Source organism: Anabas testudineus, chromosome 8, assembly GCF_900324465.2.
Source record: "Anabas testudineus chromosome 8, fAnaTes1.2, whole genome shotgun sequence".
In the NCBI taxonomy this organism is placed as follows: Eukaryota; Metazoa; Chordata; class Actinopteri; order Anabantiformes; family Anabantidae; genus Anabas; species Anabas testudineus.
Window position 1 is genome coordinate 5,544,439 of NC_046617.1, and position 27,171 is coordinate 5,571,609.

The 27,171-nt window shown below is 40.0% G+C and overlaps 2 protein-coding genes across 3 annotated transcripts; one reads left to right on the top strand and one right to left on the bottom strand.

Moving 5' to 3' along the window:
- The first annotated feature begins 607 nt into the window (after nt 1–607).
- Nucleotides 608–13,919, top strand: crlf3 (cytokine receptor-like factor 3). The gene is made up of 9 exons (XM_026354186.1): nt 608–707; nt 5,481–5,605; nt 7,941–8,148; nt 9,108–9,195; nt 9,281–9,458; nt 9,551–9,779; nt 10,000–10,138; nt 10,212–10,324; nt 10,611–13,919. Exons 2-9 carry the CDS (start codon nt 5,489–5,491, stop codon nt 10,874–10,876), a joined length of 1,338 nt encoding a protein of 445 aa, XP_026209971.1. The 5' UTR covers nt 608–707; nt 5,481–5,488; the 3' UTR covers nt 10,877–13,919.
- LOC113158272 (polycomb protein suz12-B-like) lies at nt 11,948–26,418 on the bottom strand. 2 transcript variants are annotated; one of them, XM_026354056.1, is made up of 17 exons: nt 25,700–26,418; nt 25,066–25,112; nt 24,858–24,922; nt 21,825–21,893; nt 21,405–21,454; nt 21,201–21,286; nt 20,827–21,073; nt 20,359–20,461; nt 20,127–20,232; nt 19,630–19,804; nt 19,422–19,510; nt 18,402–18,545; nt 18,089–18,130; nt 17,854–18,011; nt 17,564–17,762; nt 17,148–17,227; nt 11,948–16,741 (listed from the first exon to the last, which is right to left on the bottom strand). In XM_026354056.1, the coding sequence occupies exons 1-17, from the start codon at nt 25,866–25,868 to the stop codon at nt 16,294–16,296; spliced, it is 2,277 nt and encodes a 758-aa protein (XP_026209841.1). In that variant the 5' UTR covers nt 25,869–26,418; the 3' UTR covers nt 11,948–16,293. The 2 variants fall into 2 exon arrangements, with proteins under 2 accessions (XP_026209841.1, XP_026209847.1); XM_026354062.1 differs by lacking the exon at nt 18,089–18,130 and having other exon boundaries at nt 25,700–25,868.
- Nucleotides 26,419–27,171: the final 753 nt, after the last annotated feature.

A 27,171-nucleotide genomic window follows, 5' to 3' on the forward strand; every position in this document is an offset into this window, starting at 1 on the left:
CTGTCTGACTCCCATCAAACCCACTGACACTTGCTGAAATACGGTTCCCTTATCATCCAGCTGTAAAGTAAAGCAGCCAATTACAAACCACTAGATGTCAATGTCCCTCCACACTGAACCTGTTATTCTCAGACTTAAAAGGAAAGAAGATGCTGTCTGAACACTACTCACCTTAAGAAACTTGCTTCTTTGCATTTATTTATAAGAGGTGCACTTATTATATGTGTATTTATACATTGGATATTTAATTACTTATTATTTATTAACATAGGTGTAGTTAATTGATAATAAAAATAATTGTTCTTCTACATACTACCTTGTCCAAGATGTTTTGTGTGATTCAGAGATTTTAAATATTTTCTAAGGGATCTGAATTTAGTGTTTTCACCACTTTCTAACACAAACACCTTACAACACATCCAGGTTCCTCTCAGTCCACATCACATCAGCTCATTTCATCAGCTCCACTGGTGTCTGAAGCTAGGTTGATTGGGGGAGGGGACAGCGGTGCATGTCACGATCCAATTGGCCGATTTTCCCGTCCATCAAAATGATCTCGCCTGTGATTTGCTGTTGCCCTTAAAACCTCGGAAGTGTCATTTTTGGACTTAAGCTAAACTTCAGCATATCGAGCGGGGCTGTAGTGGCGGCTTCGAGCTGATTCATAACTTTTGGCATTAAATGGCCACCAGAAAGCACTAAAACAGGTACGTTTGGTAACTTTTCTTCACATACGAATAAGAGTTTTAAGCCCACCGACTAACCGTTGTTTTTGTAGTTAGTCTGGGGTTGTCTTCGAGATATAACCCGAGTTTCATTGTCTTTTGGCCACAGGCTTGTCCCAACTATTCAGACAGAAGTTAACGACAAACTCCGTTAAAATGTGATAATGTTGTCTTGCTAGCTGGCAAATAATGCAACAAGAACATTACAAATATCCGCCAGTCCAGATACACTAACTCAGTAACTGTTCAAGCTGTTACTGACAACTTTTCTCGTTTGTTCGTCTGTTATTGTCATCATCGTCTTCAAGACAGAAACGAGCAGCGCGAAGCATCTGTAAAAGATCACATTTTACAGAGTAGTGTGTTGTTCGGTGGAAAGGGTCCATGCCGAATTCAACTCAAGACATAAACTCTTTAGAAAAACACATTTCTATTATTAGTACTCTGTATCTGATTTTGCGAACAGTAGCGCAAGCTTAAAAACGCGAAATTTCTGAAGGGAGTTTGGGAGAACATCCCTGCACTGCAGAAGACCAACGTTACAGGGCAGCCCCAGTCATTGCTGGTGGGCGGACTTGATGAAAATAACTACAAAATACGGAAGTTGTTGTAAACCAGTTAAGACATGTCTGATGTCTCCTGTTGTGTCGTTTAGTCAGTCGCTTGCTCTTACTAAAATAATATGGGTTTGCACTGGCATGTCTTTCATAACTTTGCTGTTAGTCAGAACATGTGCAGCTTCCTACTGATGGCATTTATGGAAAGATGACACTTGTAATATTCAAATGAGGTCATATAACTTGCTGCAGGAAAATATAACGGCCTTTGTATATCTTTTGCTTCTTTTTCTATATTCTAATTAAGGATTATCTGATATGGGTTTAAGGATGTAGCAAACTGAATTATCCACCCGGATAAAAGATGATATATGAAAATAGTACAGCAAAATTCTTTTAAAACGTCTTTTTAATCAAGGTTTGCCTTTAGTGTTGGATTGTGACCAGCATATGTGGTGATATATACATTTCTTGCCTACAAAGCTCCTCTGTAAGACTGTTTTTCCCCAGGCAGGACTTGGTTGCCTCACTAGATTTTTAGTAAACACATATTTCTGACAGTGTAAACAGCCTGACGGACCTGTGAAAGTAGGACAGTAGGACAACTCTTACCATGCAGGTTGACCTAAATACTCTCCAAAGCACACTACTGTCTGCATTCTCTGGCTGCATATTTGCATACATCACAGGCATAAAAGATATAGAGACCAAAGACTGTGTCTTAGCCACACCGACCCGTCATATAAATAAACAAGAGATTTTCTGTCTGACATTTGCTTGGCTAAGTGCCTCACTGCATTCACTTAAAGTCTTTAGTAGGTTTTGGAGAGAAAAAGGGATTATCAACTACAGGATTAAAGAGATAGAGAGACGCCCAGCACCCTTTTAGTTGGTGAAAATGAAAAGCTATGTATGGGTAGCTTTTTGTGGTTGCACTGCTGCAGCTTTGGGCATTTTGTTTGCAGATAGAAAGGACTGTGAAAGAAGAAAGCACCAGTGTTAGCAGTAAGTGTTGTTTATGTGCTCAAGTGAGCAAGCGAGTGCATCTATAGCTTTTAATATAACCAAAATGACATGTGACAATTGATTTAGTTCGTTTTAAGGAATTTATATTAATAACAAATACTTTGAAGAATAATTTTATAGTAGCTTGCCGTGACCTAATCATTTAAGACTGACCTAAGATACCACAGCTCTCTCTAAATTGAATCTTAATCCAAGCTAAGAGTAAATACTTATTTACTAATTCTATACTGATAGTAATACTAACACTCATATCTACAGTGCATCTGCTTAGACTATCTTGCCATGAAATTATAGTTTCATCCAAATGACACCACCTGCTCGTTATTCCAGCCTTTATCCTTTGCTATGTAGCCCCACCGGTCTTACTTGTATTTGCCTTTTATATCAGACAATTACCACTTTCTGACCTATTGTACCTTAATGACCAAACCCACAAAAAAACATGTGACCAACATACAGTTCATTCTGCTCCCACACAGTTCTTCCAAGACTGATATAAATCAACTTAAAATAAAATGGAGACTTAGCACTTTCTTTAGCACAGAATCTTTAGTCTCCTTTCTCATGTTGAATGTTCAACACTCAACATTTTGAGTGTTGAACACTCACAGTTTTAAATGATGAGGTCATTTTTGGGATTTCTGCCATTTTTCTGCTACTTATTCACTGACATGTACAGTGATAAAGTTCTGTCTGCAGACGCTAATACTGGCATTGCTACATTATTGTTGAATCACATGGCGTGTTTAGCAGCTAAAGGTTACAAGATGATTAGTAATTATAGTTGTCCTATGAGCTTTGAATGACTCAGTTTGGATATAAATTTGATATGCTTCGTTTACCATAGTTTGATGTAAGTTGCTTCCCTGAAGTCTGATAACACTCTACATACTGTATGTGGCACATACATGAGTCCTGTCAGTAACTTCCTCTTTAGATGCTGTGAAGGAAGCGAAGCCAACCACAGCTTGAGCAGGAGGCCAGGTTGTGTCACTACTTTCTGCTGCAAGGAGGACGTACTAAAGGTTGATTACATATTGGAGAGTATGATACACCTGCTGTGTGAAATTATTAATTATTAAGACTTAGTTCAGTAGGCTATTAGCTTGATGCCTTTTTATAAGAAAGGTGGTAACTGTCATCAGTTAAATCAGACTGTAAAAGAAATAACATTTTCAGCATCTGAAGACTCAAGCAGGCATTTGTTTTAGCTAGCTTATTTCTAAGTTTTGGGAGAATGTGATAGACTAAACAATAATTGTGCAATTAGATTCAAGATTGATTGATTGAAAACTCAAAATGTCCAGTTTGAGTGAACCCCGATTCTTTACCAAAAATGGAAATCTCTGACAGGAAGACTTTTAAGGTAGTATGAAAGGAAATGTATCTCATCTTCGGTTTCGCTCTGTGTATAGCTCAAATCGATTTCATTGTTGTTTGTGGTGTCTTCTGAGTATGATGCTACTTCAAAAACTTCAAAAAGGTGTATGATATATTACCAGCAAGAATTAGCTCTATTAGCTTAATTCTGGCTATTTGAAACCTGTAATACAAACTTATTGTAGGAGGCAACATAATGTTTGGTACTGTAGCATAACTAATCCAACTGACCAGGTATAAAGAAAACATTATCACGATGATGTATAGTTCTGTCTTATTACCGTAACCCCTACAGCACAACCACAACAGAACTGTTTGTCTGTAACAAATACTGTTTTTTATCTAAACAGTAGATAGAAAAGTTTCAGCAGGTGGAAAGTGCATGTGGGCAAATTGTCAGTCATACCAGTCAATTGACGCCCACATGGCGACATAAAAGCCTCCTGTTAGCATTAAAATCTTATTTATGGAGGAATATTTTCCAAAATTACCCAAGGAATTGATTGAGACTAGAATTATTAAAAAATAATGACAGTACACTTTAAGTTACTTATGGATTGACTTAATCCTTCAACTGTGGTAGTTGCTGCGTTGTTAAAGTAACTGAAACATCCTGTTGATGTTACTCAGTGCTATCAGTTTCCCCACACACTAAATGACTTTAAAACGAAGCCAAAACAAACCAGACACAGCAGAGCAGCAGCTTTCTTTTAGTGACGTTGGATAATAAATGCTAAGGTCACAGGAAGGAGCTTAAAAAAAACTGACATTACCTTTAGAAAACAGTACGGACTATAGTGTATTTTGTGGTCAATATTGCACAGCAATTTAGTTTGCATTTTATTTTTTGGCTTATGTTGCATCATAGGTTTTAACAAAGCATTCCTGATCCAAACCTTACTTAAGGGTCAGGTAACAGTCCAATTGCTCGACACTAGGCACTGAAAGTCAAATGTGGAGTGGTGTTGTTAACTGACTGGTAGCTATAGGAAGTGGTTTTCTTGTTGCCACACATCCTCTCTCACTCGAAATAGTCTGCATACTTGCTCTGTCTCTTGGATGCAGATTATTAAATATATGCCCCATATGCATACTTATTTTCTGTGCGGACACCGTGGAGGCCCATTGATTATTCAACAACTAGACTACTTGATTCTTTCACAAAATGTACATTCATTATAAAATGTCACATTCTACCCACCACTATGACAAAACTCAGTCTGATTAATTTAGATATTTTTATTTGTTAAATATAGTAAACTGTTTAAACAATCACTTAACAAGTGTTAACCATGCAATTCTTTGTTTTTTTGCCAGCGCTATAAACACTAATGGGTCTGTTATTAGGAGGGCACAGGTGTTGCAGGAGTTGTAGGCATATTGCAAAATAAAACCTTTTTAAACCTGTGCTATAAAAACGTACACTAGTGATGTTTGTCATACAGCGTTTTTGTGTGCTGAGGTTTTAGATGTTGAGGTTTTGAGATCTGTCTGAGATTTCTGTTGCTCTCTTAATACACTAGAATTATCTTCGTAACTCTGGGTAATTCCTAAAGACACTGTCACAGATTTTCTTGGTACTGTTTTTGATTAAGACTAGTTCTCTTGAAAACACTTAGTGATTTTACAAGTAAAGTTCAGATATTTAAATATGGCAGAAAAGAAGAAATTAAGAAAATAAGCTGATACACTTTGTAGGCAGCAGAAAACACAGGTTTGTTTGTGTGTGCTTTTAGGTTGTACTGCATCTTGCTTGTTTTTGTTAATATTTCTCTGTCATGTGTGTCAATAGGCAGGAGCATGTCTGTGGAGGTGGATGTGTTGCTGCAGGAGGCAAAAGAAAGCATTGAGGCGGCTCAGAACTACCGCAGTGAGCTCCAGCAGCGCCTGCATGGCCTCAACCAGGCCCGCAAACAGGTACCACAGTTCATCTGCACATCTGCAGGTTTAAAGCAGAGTTCACAGGTCGGATAGTGCCGTCTTTGGATTGTTTAGAAACTCACTCACCATTCTGCTTCACATCTTTTGTAAAAAAAAGAAAAGTCTCGCATTACTGCTGTTCTCCTGGGATATGATGCATTTTCCATCCTGTCCGCCATCTTTGTTTGTTCCAACAACAGATGAGAACTCTAGCAGACCAGTGCAGTGCGAAGTGTGTTAGCCCCTGACCCAAAACAATCCCAGGAGAGAGCATTTTCTCTCTCTGTGCTATCTCTTCCTTCCTCTTGCTGTCTAGATTTACCCGTTCAGCTGCTCACAGTAAACAATGCTGTTTCCTGTTTCTATGGATGGACAGCAAACCTCACAGAAGAGATGACAAAGGAGGAGAAACAGGCCAGATTCATGTCCAGAACATACAACTTGGACTTTCCTTTGAGGAATATAATCATGTTTCATGTTTCAAACTCTATAGCCAACACTACTGGTAAACTTGCTGTAAAACATAACAAATCTAACCCTAAATATAAAACTATCATAGTTTATATTAATATCAGTTAATAGCTGATTTAACTCCTTGCTCTCGTCCCTGAAGAAAATATGCTGGCTGTGTGTTTGAGCTTGTCGAAATAATGCAGAGTAATTTTTGGGATTGATAAGATGCCTCCCTGATGTTACTGATGACGAGGGACAAGTAAACAAACATAATAAAACATCTGTTTCTAAAGCATCTAAAATATGCACACTATTATATATATTTTGACAAAATGTTCAAATCTTTTTCAAAGTCTGGCACAAAAAAAAAAACAAAGTCTGCATGAGGCTGCTTCGACCCCATCCCAGCTGTTCTATCATACATTATCTTGGATCAAGTATGGGTTTCTTTCTCATAGCCACCAAATCTCCCACAGCAGGGATGAGTCAAATCCAGATGATTGGAATCCAGGAAACATTACACGCAGGCACACACAATGAGAATACGAAAGGAGATACCAGAATGTGTGTGTTTGAAATCTCAAACAATACTATCAGTGCAACATCTTGTATTTGTAAGAAGAGGAGTCCAAACATTTAGGAAAAGTCTATTTCTGTTTAATCAGACGCCAGATCACCTCCTCCCACATCACACAAATATTTTGGTCATATTTTTAGTCTATTATTTTAGCTATCCCATAATATTAATGAGTCTGTGTCATAGTGGAATTCATCAGGAAGTGATGTGATGCAACGCATGGAAAATGTCCAGTGTCACACACAATGAACACAGTCAGTTCTGTGTGTATTCTGTCAACAACCCTGTGTGTGTGTTTGTGTGTGTGTTTGTGTGTGTTTGTGTTTGTGTTTGTGTGTGTGTTTGTGTGTGTGTGTGTGTGTGTGTGTGTGTGTGTGTGTGTGTGTGTGTGTGTGTGTGTGTGTGTGTGTTTCCATTCTCACAGTCATACTGTCCCTGCTTTATCAGTGCAGCAGTTGTCAATCAGCCTTCAGTTTGCTGCTACCTCTAACGCCCACCTGTGTACCGTACTCATTGTGAAATCCTTAGATGTGTGTTAGTGTATAAATGTATGCTTTGCAAGGAGGAAGTGAAACATGACTGCTGCTGATGACAATCCAGCACGTTTCCTGACAAAACACTTGTTAATGGGGGTAGTCTCTGCTCACACCATATATGAGGTGTAGTAGTAGTAGTAGTAGTAGTAGTAGTAGTAGTAGTAGTAGTAGTAGTAGTAGTAGTTGTGTGTCATAGAGCACCACTGTGGCTCAAAACCTACTGGAAACACAGTCCTGCTGTGCCAAATATTCACTAGAGCACAAAAGTGGATTAATCTGCAGCTATAAATAGCCCCCAAAACTGCATTATTTCGTGCTGTTTTTTAAAACCTACAGTGTCCAGATGTTTTAGGACATGCCTGAGAAGTTTTATAAAGATATAGCAATAGACAGTAACTTATCCAAAAGCGACTTACAAGGCAAAGGCAGTGTAAGTATAAGGAAGTCTTTCCTAAGGAGCTTACCACTCAACTATCCAGCCATACTGAGATAAACACAAGCAACTTTGCATTATTATTCTGACTTTGTAGGGATGGCTCCTGAAACTGTCTGTGATTCAGCTGAACTTGGTTGATGTTCTTGAAGATGTTTTATCTGTCAGAGAAAGGGATCAGTTTTAACTAACTGCTATTGTTTATCAAGCTACTGTGACATTATAGAGAGTCGTAGACACATTTTGAACAGTAATAAGGCTCGAGGCACTTTTTGAGTGTGCTCAGCCTGTTCCTTTACAGGCTCACTACCTCACCTTTCCCATGTTTTATAGGTCCGGGGTAGTTCAAGTCAGGCCCGCGAGAACCTCCGGCGGCACTTTGCAGAGCTGCAAGCAGCAGCAACTCGGTTGCTCGCTGAGCGACTGTCCACCTTGCTGGCCGAGGTGGACGCCATTGAGGCAGACAGCGTCAGGCCTCTAGATGACTGCCAGAGCCTCATCGAGCATGGAGTGGGTCAGGCCGATGAGCTGCTGAGAGAGGGTGGGTCCAACAAATACAATGCTGACACGTCTGTTGTTGGACAGACACTGTGAGCACATCTGCAAAACATTTATTTTAGGAAGGGAGAAAGGAATGCTTGTTTTCTCTGTTAACGTGATGATCATTTTACCATTTGAAACAGGACAAAGCAAAAAGGACAAAATGTTTGGATTCTGATGCAATTTTGTTTATGCTGTAAAAAAGCAGTAAAACAGTTGAGTTGACACTAGTTTAACAAATAGAGAGACAGTGCTCCAGGTGTTGTCTGGATTTCTGGAGCGACAACAACACTTCAACTCTGCAGCTGGACACTGAGGGTGTGGGTTTTCCTTTAATATGCACATTGATAATAGAAAAGAAGCATTATATATATATTATATATAAATGTTGATGAATCTGTTTATGATGCAACAGCATTTATACAGTGTGAATTTAAAGAAATCAATGAAAAACTATTTAATTTTGCTAGAAAGACATTTTGAAATCCACAGCTGAAGTAACTTGCACTGAAGTAACTCTGAGTCAATAGACCAATGTAACATGCATAGTGTTGTTTGAGGCTTAATAAAGCAAACACAGTGGACAGTACTCTCGTGCTGTACTTCTAAAATAAGAGGGTGCAAATTTATCAACATGTGTGTCCTGCTAACTTCGCTCTTCCTTATTTGCAATAATGTACCACGTGTTCTAGACCTCTTCTACCCCCGAGCAACATATAGTCAACTTCCCTTCTTACAGTCTTTGCAGTTACATTATGTTCTGTATGCTGTTCTATAAAGTATAGAGTATATTGCGTCTCCATCCCAGACACAAAGCACAGACCTGGCACTCATACTGTCTAATCCCAAAATGTAAATACTTGTATTGTAAATGTAAATGCTACAGTTTTTTAAGATAACACTTCAGCCTCCACTCCAGTCATTTACAGAAGTCAAAAACAAGTCTGGTTCTCTCTGCAGGGGAAGCTGCTCTACGTTGTGGTCTTGGAGAGAAGGAAGACAAACTGGGTAGTTTCACAAAGAAGGCCATGCACATTCAACTGGACAGGTGGGACAGGAACTCTGGTACTTCATGGTGTCAACAGTTTAGAAGTTATCCACACATTTTCTTACTGGTCCTGTGTGTTTTCCAGTTTACCAGAGGTACCGGCACTGGTGGATGTGCCATGTGTTTCAGCCCAGCTGGATGACTCCCTGCTTGGGCTGCTGAGGGACCGGGTGTCTCGCCATGGCTCCGTCTCTTCCCACCCACCCGTCCAGATAGAAGAGCTACAGGAGAGACCCGGTGGCGTATTGGTTCGTTGGTGTAAGGTCAGCAGCACCTACCTAAACCTACTCTAATACAAAGCGAACAAGTTCATGTCCATGGGAATCACCTGTAACTTTGTCCTTGTGTGTGGCAGGTGGACGAGGACTTTGCAGCAGCAGAGTATCGGCTGCAGCACCGGCGGTCTGGCAGTGGGGGTAGCCACTATGAGGATTCTTACATTGGTCGGGACTGTGAGTTTCTGGTTCTCCACCTGGACCCTCACGCAGAATATCTCTTCAGGGTCTGTGCCCGCGGAGAGGGTCGAACTGAGTGGAGCCCGTGGAGCATCCCACAGACGGGATACACCACACTGGCAGCACATGGCAAGTGAAGACCTTTCATTAGAGCCATGCACAGCACATTTCTGAAGCAGCAATACAAAGATTACACAGTATCTGACCCTGCATTCAGTACAACACAGAAAAAACACGCTCGAATCATCTCAAGAGATGTGGTCAGGTTTAGAAATCTAAAACTTTATATTGTGGTAATTTAACAATACAAATACAGATGGTTTAGCTGTGTGTGTATGATCTAAAACAGAGTGGCGTCCGGGCACTGAGGGTTACATTTTGAGCAGCAGGAGAAACATCGCCCTGCGCAGCGACGCCTCCCAGTCGCGCTGTCCCGTCCTCTACTCCAACGCAGCCACCTACTTCTGTGGGCAGACGCTGACCTTCAAGTATGTACAGCACGCACAGACGCACAATAAAACACACGGGAATGGATATAATAACATTTGTCTTCTGTCGCAGGATCTCTGCAGCGAGTCAGATGGATCCGAGGGACAGTCTGGGGGTGTGTGTGGACAGCGAGAGGGAGGCCGAGTCACTCCAGAGAGACCAGGCCGTCTGCATTTCAACAAATGGTACACGGAGAGAAGAAAAACAGTGACATTTGATTTAGATAGCTGGACTGTTGACATTTCACATGAGTCTCTGGTGGACTGAAATGTATTTTTGCACAGAAAGAGAGCTGAAATCCATTAGTTATCCTAAGACCAACTTGAAACATCCAAGCCTGACTGTTTTTGGGCCATTTTTCCCATTTGACATAAATGTCAAACATAGACACATTTATACATGTGACATCACAGAGTTTCATTAACTAGCATGATGTGATGTCACCGTTGAAATCTCTGTTCCTCCTCCCAGGTGCTGTGTTTGTAAACGGTAAAGAGATGACCAACCAGCTGCCCGCCATCACCTTGGGCTCTGTTGTGACCTTTGACATGGAAGTGGTGAATCTGTTCCCCATCAGCAACAACAACCTGAGCGAGGGGGGCAACTTCAAGCTGAGGGTGACCCTTGGATCAGGGAACCGGGAGGTGGTGTTTGACTGGCTGGTGGACCAGGCGGTGGACTGCCTCTTCTTCGGCTGCTCTTTCGCTCACTCCGGCTGGAAAGTGCTTGTGTTTTAGGGTCATCGGAGACACACACAGGCTCTGTTATCGTCAGTTTCAACATTTCCTATCTGTGCTTTTTCTCTTTAAATCGGAGGCACTTACAGGGTGACAGAAAGTCTGGAGGAAAAAAATGGACAATCATCATTTCTCACTGCTCGTTTTCAGACATCAGCAGCTGCACACAATATTTGAACTGTTAATGATCTATGCAACCTGGGAAAACCTGCTCCATCATGGGCTTTTCCAGATTTGGAAAATTCCTAGGGCAGTGGGATAGTATTCACCTGCATGTACTGCGAAAGACTCACAGTGACAAAACAACAAACACAGCTGTTTGCTAAACACAGTTTATCAAAGTTGGGAAGAACGATCCTCAAAGATTATTTCCTCTGGAGTACAGTGCTGTAGACCTGCTGCCATTCTCCCAGTTTGCATCATCACCCCTGAGCCAAAGATGGCAGCATAAACCGTTTCCAAACGTTTGGAGATGAAACTAGCTCATGGTGCTCCAGGGGGAATATTCTCTGTAGTAGCAGCAGCATCAGTCAACAAGATGTGACTAGCAATCTGCTAGTTTCTAGTTTTATTTAGCGTCTTTAATCAAAAGCTGCAGCGTGTTTCTTTGTCTCACAGGACACAGTGTATCCAGTGTGTTTACATGCACATACAGGAAGTAGGTTTCTACAAAAATCTGAATGCATCAAGTATACATATAAACCTGGTAGAATCACTGTACAGGCTGAAACATGCCTCTCCACGCTGCACGTAGCCAGCTGTCCACGGGATTCATTTTGTGACCTTCATGTAGATTTCGTTTCTACTGTATTTGTAGGAAACGTGCTCCTGGCTCCTCGTGTGCATGTAAACATACATTACTGACTGTGACTGGGAGCAAAAGGTTGTTGGTCCTGTGTTTTCCAGACTCTTTGTAAACCCTGTCGGTGTCCATCTCCAGTTCGTCCCTTCATCACTGGACACGTGAACCAAACTGGCTGCATCACCCGGCGAGGATTTCAGCTCTTCTTCAGGGATTGGTGTTCGTGTTCAGCGCAGCTTTTTGGCTTTTAGTTTTTACTTTAGTGTGATTTTTTTTTTTTTGGGTCTTTCTTATGAAGTTGACCACCGTTTACAGATTTCATTTTTTTTTATGTTGGCATCTCCTTTTGCTTTGAAGAGTTTTTAGTGTATCTATGCATTTCCGTAATTTAGCTTAATAATGTGGAAACGCAGCCTCTCTGGACATACACACACACACACACACACACACACACACAGTTCCTGTTTGTTTTTGTGTGAGCAGAAGGACATGCTGCAACCCGCTGCTGCCTCTTAAAAGGGTTTAACTGCTAAACCTGCTGGTCTTTGTAACAAAAACCATCACTGTGAAAGCCTTTGTAGCTTTTTTTATGTTGTTGTTGTTTTTAACTCCTTTTCTTAGGTTTGAGTTTAAAGGGACAGTTCACCAAAAATCACAAACCACCATGAGTGTCACCTGCCTGTCTGTAGTCTGGGAGTGAATTTGGCGCTTGTGGGTTTTCAGGTTCAGATCAGAAATATAGTTAAAACTGCGTTTAGAAGATAAAGCTCAGTGGAAATCAGCGTAGACGTGTTTGGAGGCAGTGTAGCCTACAGTGGCACAAAAATAGTTAAGGGATTATCAGACACATCCTGGTATTGCATCTTTGTTTTCCACAGCTTTGTAATTTACATTTTAGTTTTAGTCACGTGACCTCTAAGCCAAACAGAGCCGTCAGGTGTTTGGATTTGTGTGTTTCACACTTGACCAACAGCAAGATTTGCTTTGTGCAACTTGTAACTGTAAAAACATTCTCGTCATTTACGGGACGGTTGTCATGATTTAAACATTTTATTATCTCTTTATAGGGAATGTGCTTGAGAACTTTTATAATTAACACCATTAATGTTGTGTTCAATATAAAAAAGATCGGTTGAATTGTCTTTGAGTGATCATTTTGTGAGTCGCTGCGTTAGACAGGTGGCACTCCAGGCTTTGGAAATGTTAGTTTTCGGTTGAACTGCCCTAAATCAATCAAACTTACTCTAAATTATTGACTTTTAGCTTTTTGAAACAGTATTCACAGAACCTGCCATTTCATGGTTCCTAACAAATGTGACAGTCTGACTCTTTCCTGTAATGTTTCTGCTGTTACAACAAGAAAAATGAGACCTGGGTAAAGTTAAAGAGTAATATAAAGGTTTAAAATGTTAAGTCTGTTAGTTGAATTATTTCCCACAGTCCAAAGTAACACAGCCATTAATATAATTGAGGTGATGCTTATTTTCTTACAGCTCTTCAGGTTTGTGTTAAGATTAGAAAACATCACCCCAGGAAGTCTTTTAATGTCATGTTGAGTCTTCATTCATGTGGTGTTTTACAACTGTTAGTTTTTTTCTCCTTGTTAATTACATAGGAAGTTGTCAGGGCTGTGTGTGCACTAAATGTCAACCAGCCTCCACCTCGTTTCTCTGCTCACTGGCACTCAGTGTTTTGTCCCATTTGAATCTTAGATGGGTCCAGATGATGGTACAGATTTCCAGAACTTTACTAAACCTCCTGTTTTTGAGAGAAAGCAATGACTGAATGATATTCAAGTTGTTTCAGTGCTTGACGGACAAAATAGGGACACCTGCTGGTCAAAGCTTTGCTCCTCTTCGACATTTAGTTCACTTCAGAATAATAAACCATCGGAATAATGCCACTGTTTCTACAGTACACAGTGTATTTGTTAACACTGTTAACTTATATATTAGCATGAAAACACTGCTGGTAAAGACATTCGAAAGAAAACTTTAATTAGGCAGAAGTGTAGACAAAGCTGTTTTCCTGCGGGATCAATATTGTTACAGGTAATCTGGTGTGAGTGAGAAGTCCGTAAATGTTTATTTGTACGTATGTCATAAATGCAATGTAACTGAAAGAAACGAATCACGTGGTTGACAATAATACAAAATTGTTCTTTTAATAGAAAACCATTCTGACTCAACTCAAAGGTTTATCACGTCACGCTGGTTTTACATCATTAAAGAAAAGTCTTAATTTCTTGTCATGGCTCTTCACATCTTGTGCAAAATGCTGCTGGTCTCTTGTGAATGAACAAAAACGAAATTTTCCCGTAAATTCTACAGCGCGCTCTACACAAAACAAAAAAGTGCTCTGCATGTCACACACGAACCCAAACGGCTCTGAAAATCCACCGAAAACCAGCTTCCTGCTCGCTGGTTCAGTTATGGTTGATGTAAAGAGTTTTAAATAAGAGGGACCACAATATGAGAAGTTACAAGTAAATGCAAATATTTCTGCATCAGCTGGTCACATCTGGAGGGTCCTACTGTAAATATGTCCCAATATGTTCAGGATGGAGCAGTAAAGCATGAGAACGCAGCATCAGACAGTGATGTCTTTAACAGGTCAAATGGTTCAGCGATGAACTTAGATTTTCTTTTTTCTTTTTTTAAATACAAAAACCTATATTTTCCCACAGAAGACACGAAACAAGCTGTGAAATCTGCAGCAAATTCATCCCCTTTGGTCTGCAAAATAAGCAACTAACAAAAGCCCCAAGATGGTGTTCAGGTTTCCAAACAACCACGTTCAAAAGCTAATTTATTACACATACGTTCAGAGTCTTATGTACATAACAGGTGCAGCGGACAGGCGCAGCGACACCAAGGAGAAAAAATAAACCAAAAAGCCAGCTAAGATGAAATGACACTAAAAGTGAAATAAATATAAACTTCCTGTTCGTGCTTCTACCTTTGTGCTCAGTCACACTCAGCCTCCTTGAAGATGGGGCCTCAATACCCACAATTATCATTAGTGATTATTTTGTAAGTTAGCCGATACTTGAGTGAGAGAGACACTCACTTTATAAACAGCAGCAACTTATCGCAGTGAGGGAACTGGAAGCAGCACGTGGATGAAAGTAACCGTAATCAGAGACTATTGTCAAGTAAACCAGTGGCTGATATCATTCGCTTACACACGCTTGTGTTGTGTCCATGTTGCTTTTAAATTAAGTCACAAGCTGCTGAAACTAATTCAGTCTTTTCCATCTGTGTATTTCAAAGGAGGTGGTGCATGACGTAGGACGCAGTTTGTTGTCCTCTTGCTGAGCTGTTTGGTGAAGGAGCACAAGAAAAAAACACTGAATGTGTTTCAAGAAAAGCGAAAAGCGTCTTGGCTCCTGTGAGTACTAGCAGTAGAAAAATGAGCTGAGACATATCAAAAAGGGACACCCGAGTGTTCGAGGACTAAAGAGGTCTAGCACCAGTAGTACGAACTGTACTGGGAATATGTATCTATGCACGGTAGTGGTCCAGTTGTGCTCTGGTTTATGCTGAATCCCATTTATTCAGCAACCACTTAGAAAAGTAAAATGAGCTGATCCTGGATTCTGACCCCAAAAATCTCAGTAGGTTTGTATTAAACAAGAAAATAAAGTAAATATATACCAGCTCATCAGGAACCTGTGACCCATTACTGACACTTATGTGCATGTAAACACTTTCAGTCATAAATGAAAAGCTTTGGTGGAGCTGAGTGTGTGTGTGTGTGGAAGGTCACTGATTGGTGTTTCATTCTGAGGAAGACAAAAATAATCATTAGCAAAACTATGGAGCGAACACAAAATCAAACTTAATGTTCACGCCATACATCGGATACTGGAGCGTGCACACGTCTGCAGACGTGACTACATGCCGCAGCTAGCTAACGTAGGATTACTCGTCACCTTCTAGTGTCAGACTACTTGAGAGCACCAGTGTTGTCCATAAACTAATAAACCACCAACAATGAGCTACACTTTCAAACTGGGTGACATGTTCCTTCAATACACACTATAATTTATTGTGACTCAGTCCCACATACACTCTTCTGCTGCACCAAACACAAGACCAGTGAAAGTAGTCCCCGACACATAACCAGTAATACTGAGTTATATACAATAACAGAATAATTCATTTTTATTTGAAATAAAAATTAAATATTTGTCTATTGGTCTAGCCAAAAACTATTTCTTTGAAATCTGCAAAATTCTGTTTTCAAAAAAACTCAAATTTTTTGTTGTTGTGCTTGCTCCATAGTTTTAAAACTGATATGTACTGATTCTATCAAATGCTGAACATGGAAAAAGAAGAACAAAGAAATGATTCCAAACTTCAAGTTTTCTCCTCTCTGTGATGTGTTTTGACACGGTAAACGCCTCTGAGGTAACTCTTCAACGTGAATGTGTCAAAAAAAACCAAAAACAAATGAATTCAAGTTCACTTGGATTCTGATGTAACCTGCCCTTGAAAAAATAATCCCTGCAGTAACCTGTGTGTGTTTTAACACCTGTTTGTCTGTCGCCTGTAGCTATGATTTTTCCAAACTCAACCGTTTGGCCGTCTTTGAGGCTCTGTGATGGAGCAAGTCAGTTTAAAACTGACCCAGATTCAGTGAGTTTCTGCTTGGTGGACGGTCGTTCTGTCAGTGCTCCTCCGTTCTCCTCCTGCTGCTGCTGTTGCTTTCTGGTCTCCAGGCAACTGTTGCTAGTCTCATCACTACATGGTTTATACTCAGATGGATCAGGATCAGGATCTGGATCTAGCTCTGGCTGGGACTCAACTGCAGTCTCCCAGTCCTCCTCTTCTTCTTCCTCCTCGTCTTCCCTGTCTTTGTCTCTCTGAGTGACCTGGCTCTGAATGAGGCGGAGTTGGGCCATGGCCCGGTCAATGGTGGGCGTGCTGACCAGGTTGAAGTCGTGCATGCTGATCAGGTGCAACAGGAAGTTACGGCAGAGGTTGTGCTTGATGATGTAGGTGCCATGGTGTTCAGCAAACAGCAGGCAGGCCTCGTTCATCTGGTTGTCTGCTATGAAGCTGGACGGAGGACATGAGAGTCAGTAAGAACAATGTAAACTGCCAGGCTATTTTTGAGATGCGTCTTATTTTGAAACATGCCTTAACTACTTCAGGCTAACATCCTCAAAGTCAAAACAATCCTGTTTATTGCAGCTAATTTGGTTGGATCATGTACCTATAAAGTAAGAGTTCTCAGTATTTACTTGCTTTCAGCAGACTGATGCTGCAGCTGGTCAAATATCTACAGGTTTGGAAAATTTCTTGTTGTCTTGTAAGCCAACAAAACATTTCTCATCTTTGAGTTGTATGTCGACTTCTTATAGTCTTACTTAAATCACTTGCAAATAGAAGATTTCAAGTGAATTTGATAGGGCACATGAATTTGACCAAATGTTACAGAACTCCATCCCTGCGTCATACACACCCGTGCTTCATCACGTGCAGGTTCCACAGCTTCATGATCTCTTTCTCCCCCTCATTGACATCAGTGAACTCCTCGATTTGCTGCAGTGAGCAGAGCAGACAACAATCGTCAGATTTGTAATGTTACATTAAGAGGCAAAAACGCTGCACTGGCTGTAGTAAGACTTTCCACATTAAGGATGATGGGAATGAATGATAGACAAAAAGATTAAAACTGATATTTTTAATACACTATTGTAAACAACATACATGAAGGCATGTTATGCAATTTGGCCTGCATGTTCAACAAAGCCTTATTTATTTATTTTATTTTATTTATATTTAAGTCTACAAATGACACTATAGAGTGTTTTGAGGTACAGTAAGTCCACTAATCAGTAAAGTGTCTCATTATTTGATGTTCAGCTGTAAACAAACCTTGACTGTTTTCTCTTTGAGCCAGTCAGGGTCCCTCTCATCTTCACTGTCTATGTCCATCTCCTGAGGCCGGAGTGGCAGGCAGCTGTCACTGTGGAAGTAGAGGCGGTTGTGTCCGCTGATGTACGTTCTCTGCTGCTCGCGCTCACCATCCTCCGACTCCAGAAACTCGGACAGACTGGGCTTTGTCCTCTTGGGTCTGATCGGAGAATGTCAGTATGTTTATATTTGGGAGATCCTGGAGCACTTGTTAGGTAATAGAGCTGTGTAATAGAGAAAATCAGTGGTACCTGCAGACAAGAATATGTGTAACAGCAGTTCTTTTGACAGGTCCGTTCCTGCTGAAGGCGAAGCCCGGCTGGCTGTGGATGTCTTGAGGGTTCCCTGCATATGAACCATCATAACACTCGTTTATGGAGACTTCGATCTTTGCTCCTTTGGGATGGGGCTGCCAAAGACCATAGAAACGTGTAAAACATGATGGTTAACAACTGCAGTGGAAACCAGTAAAAACTAATCTAATACCTGGCTTTGTGTCCATTGCGATGCTCCAACCTTTGAACATGTCTGAACATGTTTGGTATGAAAATAAGATAATGATGAGTTAAGATCTTTGGATTTGTCAGTGAAAATACTGATAAATCCAAATCTGCTAATAAGAAAAAAAAACTAAAAGAAGAAAAAAACATCAACAAGACTCATTTAAACTGTAGTTTAATTCTTTTTATAAACAAAATTTCATGATTTCACTTTAAAAATGTTTAATTTCTTGTTGCTTTCTTAAGTTTTATTTGCCCATCTTCAACTTTGTCAGTCTGTATATTTGAGTCTGACTCACCACGTAATTGAAGATGAAACGGGAGTGGGACAGCTTGAGGTGTTTGACCAGACTGTAGAGCTTCCTGCAGTTCAGAGTACACCAGGGACAGTGAAGGTCGTCTCTGGCCTCAGTCTGCTGCCGAGTGTTGTTGTTGTACTGGAACTGGACAAAACAACAACAAACAAACAAACAAAAACAAAAAAACAGACAGTGTGTGACAAACATTTAGGGTTGATCTTTGCTGGCTGAATGACATCTGAGAGGAGACAGAGGCTGCAATGAAAGCTCCTGATTAGAGAGTCAGTCCGCAGTGGCAGCAATTCAAACTCGTGAATTCATTTCAAATTACTTTAAAGAAAAAGTGTGAGCCCATATTATTATCATCATATCGGAACCATTGTCAAAGGTCATCTGTACATGACAGAATTGAGTGTGGCTGTTTGGAACAGCTATAAACACTTCAGCCTTCAGATGTGGTTACTTTTTTACAAACTGGCTGGCTGTAAACATAACTTGGGTTTTTACAAGATGCCATGAAAGCAAACTATATCCTAATTTTTTTATAGAAATGCTTGATACTGGCATCATTTCTGGAAATAAAGTTGATGAGACAAGCATACAATCATCAATACAGACCATTGTACAAAGTGAATGTTCTGACCTCAGCCAGGTTTTCAGATTCATTTCGATGAAGATGATGATAAAGCCCAAGGAAACCAATTCCTTAGTATGTCTGTTTATACGCTTTAAATACCTTTTCCCACTTTCTGCACCAACAATAAAACATTTGACAATGATCTAACCCATTTAATATTTGTGAATCCAATTCCAAAAATTTAACTGATCAAATCATTAAACAGCAAAAATCTTGCAGGTTAAAATGAGGTTCAGTTCCATCATCCATTTGGACCCAGCCCAGTTCAGGTCCCATGTCAGTTTTCCACTCCTCAGAACCAGGTGGAACCATGAAGAAATAAAATACAGACTGTCGAGCGTAAAGGTATGTCGCTTTCAGATGCAATATCATGTTTGACTAACCTGGTAGAAGATGCGTAGTTTCTGTCTGGGCTCAGCAGAGATTTGTTCTCTTCTGGTTTGTGGGTCAGCATTTATGGATTCTTTAACAGCTGCAGCACAGAAGAAAAATACAGCTTTGCTAATTAACAGCTTCAGCACTGACTCAATAACAATGAAACAGAATAATTGTTACAAAATTATGATTGTTATCTTGCTGGATCCTGCTCACCCAGTGTGTGTGTAGCTCTCAGGGTGCCGAGTCGGGTGTCCTGATTGGTCTCAGAGTTGCGTGTGGCTAGAGGTTTAGCTACGGGTGCAGTAGAACGGTCAGAGGAGTCACTGGTCCAGCGCAGGGTGAACTGCAGGGTGGGCCCCTGAGAGAAACTCTCAAATGGAGGTAGACGCTACACAGAGACAGCAGATGATTTGATTAAGTTATTATAGATGTTAAGAGCTCTGCTTTTTTTCATAGTGAAGTATTCTACAGTAGAAAGCTTCTGCTGAGCTGATGGGAGAATCAGAGACAGTACGCTAACAAAGGACATGGTAATGTTAGCTACATAAAAGGATCTTGTAACATCACTGAAAGAACATATTGTAAGTTTGAGACCTCACTGAACTTTCAGGAGAAACAACACTGAATTTTCTTTTCATTAGACCAAACCCTGTTAAAAAACGACTAGCTTTTGTGTAAATATCTTAAGTATCAGGTTATACTGCACACACCTTTCCATCCAGGATGGTCTCCCAGGTTGCCCTCTTCTTATTGACAGGGCACTCCTCCATCTCTTGCATTGACACCTCATACTCTCCATCTAACAACTGCAGACGTCTGTACACAAGCACACAACATCATTTTCTCACTTCTTGTTTCTGCTATATAGAGAATAAAACGTCTTTTCCTGTGTGTGTCTGAACATTTTGTGAGTGTCAAATAGTGCAAATGTGTGACTTTCACCTGTTTTTATCAAAGACAGTCATCTGAGCCACAAATGTGGTTTCTCCCTCCTCCCTGAGAGAGGAGCTCCTCCTCTTCCTGTTTAACACTTCCTCTGTAAAATCTGAAACACACACCCACACAAACACAATGATGTGTACCTCTTCTCCATCACACAACATCGAGGATCGTTAGAATCAGTCGGGACTAGCCAATCAGTGAATTCTGTTAAAAGCTAAACATCTACATAGGTGTCTGATTTAAGGTGGCTTTCCACAATGTTGATACACACAATTCAACTCATTTACAACATGGGCTATTTTTTGTAGATCTGATTATCATTTCTCTCATTTACATTGTACTAGCCAAGTTGAATGATGAAATTCTCAGAGTATTCATAAGAAACACATCAAAGTTTACCAAGAAGATGCTTATGACACTGATGTTTCCTCATCTCTCACAATAGATCTTTCCTTTGTTTTTGCTCACCTCTGTTGTGGTGATTCTCTCCATTGGGGAGACCGTTGATCTGTGTGCGAGGGTATCCGGGCCTTGACACTCTGAAGAGTAGCGAGTAAGACTTCACCATGTGAGAGTTGCTGGGTTCAAATTCGCTGCTGGGGACCAGCAGGGAGGGAAAAGAGCCTTGCTTTGCCTGGACTCCAGCACTCGTGTCTGGGTTCAGGGGAACCTGCTTTTTCCCTGTAGGGACCTGCTTCACTGGACAGCTTACATCCTGCAAACAAGAGGAAGGAAACTTCACATGTATTTCACTGAAATACTACATAACAGCTACATAACAGTCTAGAGGCAAGAAATGCCCTATTGTCTTTTAATAGACAGTAAATATCACACACACACACCTTTCTTTTTTTGTGGCACACTTTGACCAGCAGCACCTCCAGAGAAACAGAGTTCTGCTCATTTTCACAGTCCTGAGATGACTTCCCTGAAAAAACAAGACAAACCTGAATAACATACTTCCTGTGAGTCACAGAATCAGTGGAAAAACTAAATCTGAAAAAGAAAAAGAAAAAGGCATTAGACGTTTAGAAGAAGAAACTTACCGACTTTATGAAAGAAACCAGTAAAGGTGAGCTGCAGATTCGAGGCCAAGCTGTGGAAAACAGGGAAACTTTAACATCTCCTTTAAATACTAACAGGTGATGCTATGTTAACAAATATCCACTAGACATGAAATACATTTGATGTTCTATCAAGAAGTAGATAAAGAAATAAAAACAGATTAAAAAAAAAAATAATAATAATCAAACAACTGAGATGTGTGTCGTTACAGTTGATCATTGCCACAATTATGTCTTGAAATTTCAGCTCATTACACATATTCAGGGTTGTCTACAGAGTTTTGTTTTCTGTATGTGAAAAGTGTTGAAAACAATCTGTAAAATACTGGAGAGCAATAACAGAGCAACTTGATACGTTTAACTCTATGGAAACCAGTAAGTCCTGGAGGACTGAATGTTTACCTGTGAGTCTCCTGTTCTCCCCTCATCTTTTCCACTTTGGACAACAGATTGTCAACCTTGGAGCTTTTCCTGTACATGCACACAAAGAGCAGCAGTTAAACATACAGCCATCGCCCACATGCAGAGAGCTTACCATCCAGTGACAGGTCAGAGCCAAAATTATTTCTTATTGAGATTCAGTCCACTCTTACTCACTCAACATCACCCACTATAATAGTGCTGTTAATGGTCAGACACTTGTAATGATTTGTCACTAGTGAGTACACTATACTTTGTAACTTGTTTTAATGAAGTGCAGTACAACAAACAACAAGCATTTGATATGCTCTTACTCTGACAGGTGTTTACTGCAGCCTCCTGCACTTGTTTGTTTTGAAACATTACTTCCTCCATTCTCCTCTCCAGCATCTTTCTGAAAGTTTCAATCTGGTTTTCTAACTCTTCCTGCAGATGAGGGGTTTTAATCTTGAATTGCCTTCAGCCCTACTCTGTGGAGGTTATTGGTGTTGTTAATAGTTGCGTTTTACCCCAACCCTAACAAAGCCTCTGTCATCTGCTGTTTTCCTTGGGTGACCTATTCTATGTATGTTACTCAGTACACCAGTGGTTTCTTGCTTTTTCAGGAAAATACATTTAGCATTTGGAGCTGCTTCAAAAGACAACTCTTATGTCTGTAAGTAATTGTTCAGCAACAGGTAGCAGATATAGTTCACCAACATCAACTAAGAATTACACTGCAGCAAACTTTTGTTAAGCTTTTGTTCATAATGCATAAAGTTTAAATCCAACTCATTAAAAGTTTTATGTGCTGGAGTACTATGTACTGAACCTAATTTAGATGGAAAACACACACACCTGGCCCACCTGGAGTTCATGCATTATTACAGAGTTTAGTGGCCTCACATAAATCCATGCTCTGTCCAACTTCAACCTGAGTAGAGGTCTAATGAGCCACTGAATGAGTAACTGAAAACATCTGTAAGGCTGCGCAGAGCAATTAAGGATGCAAGAAAACTGTGCACCGTTAGGCTACATTCAGACAATACAATAACAGTAAAATCGTAAAAATTTAAATAAAGTTTAGTGATTAAATAATTTCAGCTTAACAGCACTGAATCAAAAAGTGCAGTACTTGGTCATTTCAATTAGACTACTCTGTTGTCTCCTGAAAAAAAATGCAACTTCCTCCTGGATCAACTTTTACTGTAAAGCAAGGTAACATCCATCACTAACCAAATATGTACAAGCTCTCTGTATTGTAAATGTCAATATCTTTCAATATCTTAAAACCACGCAGCATGTGATTTAATATGTGTTTCATAGCCATAAGGTTTAAATTAGGTGGAAAAAATTACACACTTACCAAGGGTGTTCACCGGTAACTATAAATTAAATATGAGCTGTAAACACAACCTGGGTCTGGATAAGAAGCAGGAAGCAGGTGGATAAAGGGCCAGGGATACAAAAATATAACGTTGCAGCAAGTGAATCTTCAGGAATACTGAAAACTTTGCACATGAAAGAACTTTTTAATGCCTTATAATGCCTTTGTTGAGGAAGTTAATATCAGGTTTTAAGTCTTTTGATGTCCTGATGATACACTATGGTCATACTTGTCAGATGACTGCCTTTTACTGAAGTTGCTTAAATCCCAAAAATGTAAATGTACAGAGGCTAGAGAGAGAAACTGTGCACTGCTCTGACATTGTGATAGTAAAGTGGCAGTTTTGGTCACAGAGTTTATAAAATGACTGAAAACATGGCTGAACACTTGATACACACTACATAACTGCTTGTGTGAAAAAAGGAGTTCATGATCAAACACGTTTAGTTCACAGTATCTGATCAAAGTACAAAAGAAGCATTAACAGCAATCAAATTTGGAGAAAAAAAACGCTTTCTGCTTTTTTTACAGCATGTTTGTAAATTAATAACTGTCCACACAGCACAGTTAACTGTAAAGGTACCCTATGTAGCACTTATTCATCTCAGATCACAAGCAGAGTTTCATGTGACTGGGGCATGTACAGGTTCAGCAGAAAGTGAAACTGAGCTGAGCAGCAGAAGACACGTCACCTGGTTCACCAATTCCACTTCAAATCAGGAATAACACACATTCTAACGGTTGCCATTTTTAGTCCCTGATCAAGTCCAGAACAATGAAGAGAAATTACTGAGGCTCAAAGAAGAAAAGTACCAGATGAGTATGAATGCCCAAATAAGGTCTGAAAAAAGAAGTACTAAACTACATATTTTAGTGATGACTGTCACACAGATTGACTGACATACTGTGTTGCTTCAAATATATGTAACAAGTATTAGGGATTGAGTTACTACTTCTTATTACCAATATTACCAAATTACTTTTGTGACAATTTATGCATGGCTCTAGAAAGTTAAAACACAAACAGCAGCACAGGAACCCTGCCTGAAAATTGCCTTAAGATGACACAGTTTCATTGCAAATTAAAAACAAACAGTGAGCTCATCCTGAACATGTACCTACTTGGTGTGACATTAATAGTACTGGCTAAAAAAAACAGACAGTACCATTACGTCTTAGACAATTTTACAGCCCACACATTTTAAACACTGAATATAATGTTGTAGCCTGCAACATTCCACATAAAACCAGATGAGGCCCCCTGCATTTTAACAGATCCTTCAGTCCATACTGAACCACACGCTGCCCCATGTGTATAAGCAGATCTTTTTTTGTGTAGGGCCTGTATGCAAAGTAGTTTAACTGAAAATGTCTCCTATCTCCGCTTTAACTGAACCAGCCGGCTCCCACCCACAGCAACATGCAAGTCGGCTAACTTTCACTCACCATAACAGTTGACCTGCTTTCTAAGACACAAACTTTCAATCAATACAGTTATGCAACTTTAAAGTGAAGGGAAAAAAGTCACAAAGAGATGAGAAGTAAAACGACCCATAACACAACTGATCTCCTCTAATCCTAAAAGCTTAAAAGCCCAACAAGTATTGACGTAAAACAGCACCACCACCAATTTCAAGAGGTTATTTTACCTTTTGATATTATTCCTGGAGTTTCTGTGAGACATATAGGTAAGCGTCCTGTGCAAGAATATAGGCTGAAATGTAACAGGGAGACGTAAAAAAAAAAGTATATTAGGTGTTAATTCAACATGCCAAGGGTTGCAACAAACTTTCTTATTATCTCAAATAGTCAAACTGTTAATCATGTAAGTAGTTTTAAAAAAAAAACAACACTCACAGCGATCAAGTTCCTGGTGCGGAGGAACCGGTAGATTTGGGTTGGCTCTGTGAATAAATATAATTACACCATCAGCGTACTACTTTATGCTGTAGTCATCATTTAAAATGACATTTTACATCATGAGGAAGAATAAGACTACACAAATAAATGAACTGTGCAGTACAGTTAGAATAACAATGAACTGTTAAATGAATAAAAACCTTATTGATATTTGCTCTTCCACATGTTCCATGTCTTTATAATATATATAAAAAGACATGTGGAACTACTTGGTTTTTCTGTGTTTCATACTATAGATCTGACTGAAAAACCTGTAGTCAGGTAACAGCTTTATTTTTGATACTTTATAAACTATATAAAGGACTGTAAAGTATCTGATAAAAAAGTATGACAGTAGTGCAACTGTAGCCGACAGTAAACGGACTAAATCGGGGCTAAAATCTAAGTGTACAGTTACAAGGACGTGACTCGCCAGTGGAAATTTATGTAAGCTGTAAAATGATCTATTCCTCTGGCTATGCAGACCCTCACCTCACTTTTCACATGACCACTGTAAAACTTCCTATGACCTTAATTTAAACTCCAACATCGACATTATTGAATATGCAACTTGATGACAGCAGCAACTCACTCTCGAAGGCCTGCAGGAACAACTCGTGGTCGGCTTGAATGAGTTGCATGTTGGGCTTCTTGGCTGCAGCCATGGCAGAGGACGACTGGTACAACCCGTTGGCTTTTCCACCAGGACCAAAACCCACCGTGTGGCTTCCACCTGAGGAGCTCTGCTTATGTGGAGCCATTGCCAAGACAAGAAAACGGCCAAAGAAACTACCTCAACACCAGAAATTAACTGGTGTAAAAAAGGAAAGAAACTCAGGTCCTCTTCCTTTGTCAAAACAAAAGAGCACCGTTGGAAGAAAACCAGCCGCTTAGCAGAAAGAGTGCCGACTTCATTTTAAAAGCGGATTAATGGAAATTTCATTCTTTAATATTTGACATTAGTCAAGATACAAGCTAACGTTTTCGCTCATGTCGCGTTGCCGATTCAACAAGCACAGAGGTCGGCGAACAAGCTTGAAATGCGCGAAACAAGAGAACTGCCCCGGCAAGCTGACGCGGCTTGCTAGCTAACTGGCTAACTTCCTTAGCCAGCTAGCACCAACCCCGGGCTAACTGGCTAGCATTTTCCGGCTCTCTGACTTCACCAATTATAACTGGGAAGGAAACCTCCAAACTACAACTGATTAAACACGAGAAAGGCAGTCCTTTCCAGTGGTTTGACTGTAATAAGTTCACAAATATTCGTTATTCATCCCCTAACACCTACTGGCAAGTTGGGTTAGCTGGTTCATAAAGTAGCACACACTAACAAACCATTTTCCGGTATTTTTAAAAAATAAAATCAGACTAATTTAGAACACGTTTAAATATACGTTTCACTCCGTTTGTGTACAGAGTAGATATAAAAAATATAAAACAAAAAAATCAGTCCCATGGAAATACCTCCTACATCAAACAAATTAATTTAGAAAATGTTTTTTTTTTTAATTGTCTACCATTAATTTGGAAGGCACAGTCCATCCGGCCTCCGCCATCTTTGCACTAACTTCTACCACTTGACGAACGCAGCTTAAAGCTTCACTATGGCTTCAATTAAAAGATCCCGCCTTCTAACAGCCCCAACCAATCACCGCCCTTGTTTGTTAAACCCCGGGCTCTAATTGGTGGTAACATTGGACGGTCTCACATGCACATTTGCCGCCTGCAGCGTGGTCTATTTAATGTAATGTAATGAAATAAAGTGGTGGGTTAACTCAATGTATCTGTTACTTAGTAAATTAGTATAATTCTGACATACATGTAGTTTGTTTCCATGCCATGCCACTATATACTGCGACTTTATATTAAAAATGTACATGTATGAAATGATACTAATTTGCCCAGTAAAAGGTCTGCAGTCTGCCAACAGTGGACTGAAGTACCCAGGGGCCCCAGTAAGAGGGGGCCCCTCAAAAACACTGGAAGTTGCTTGCAAACCTGAAGTATGTTTTTAGCTGCAATTTAGATTTGTTTGTATTACTGGCATCATAAATAAGTTTTTAT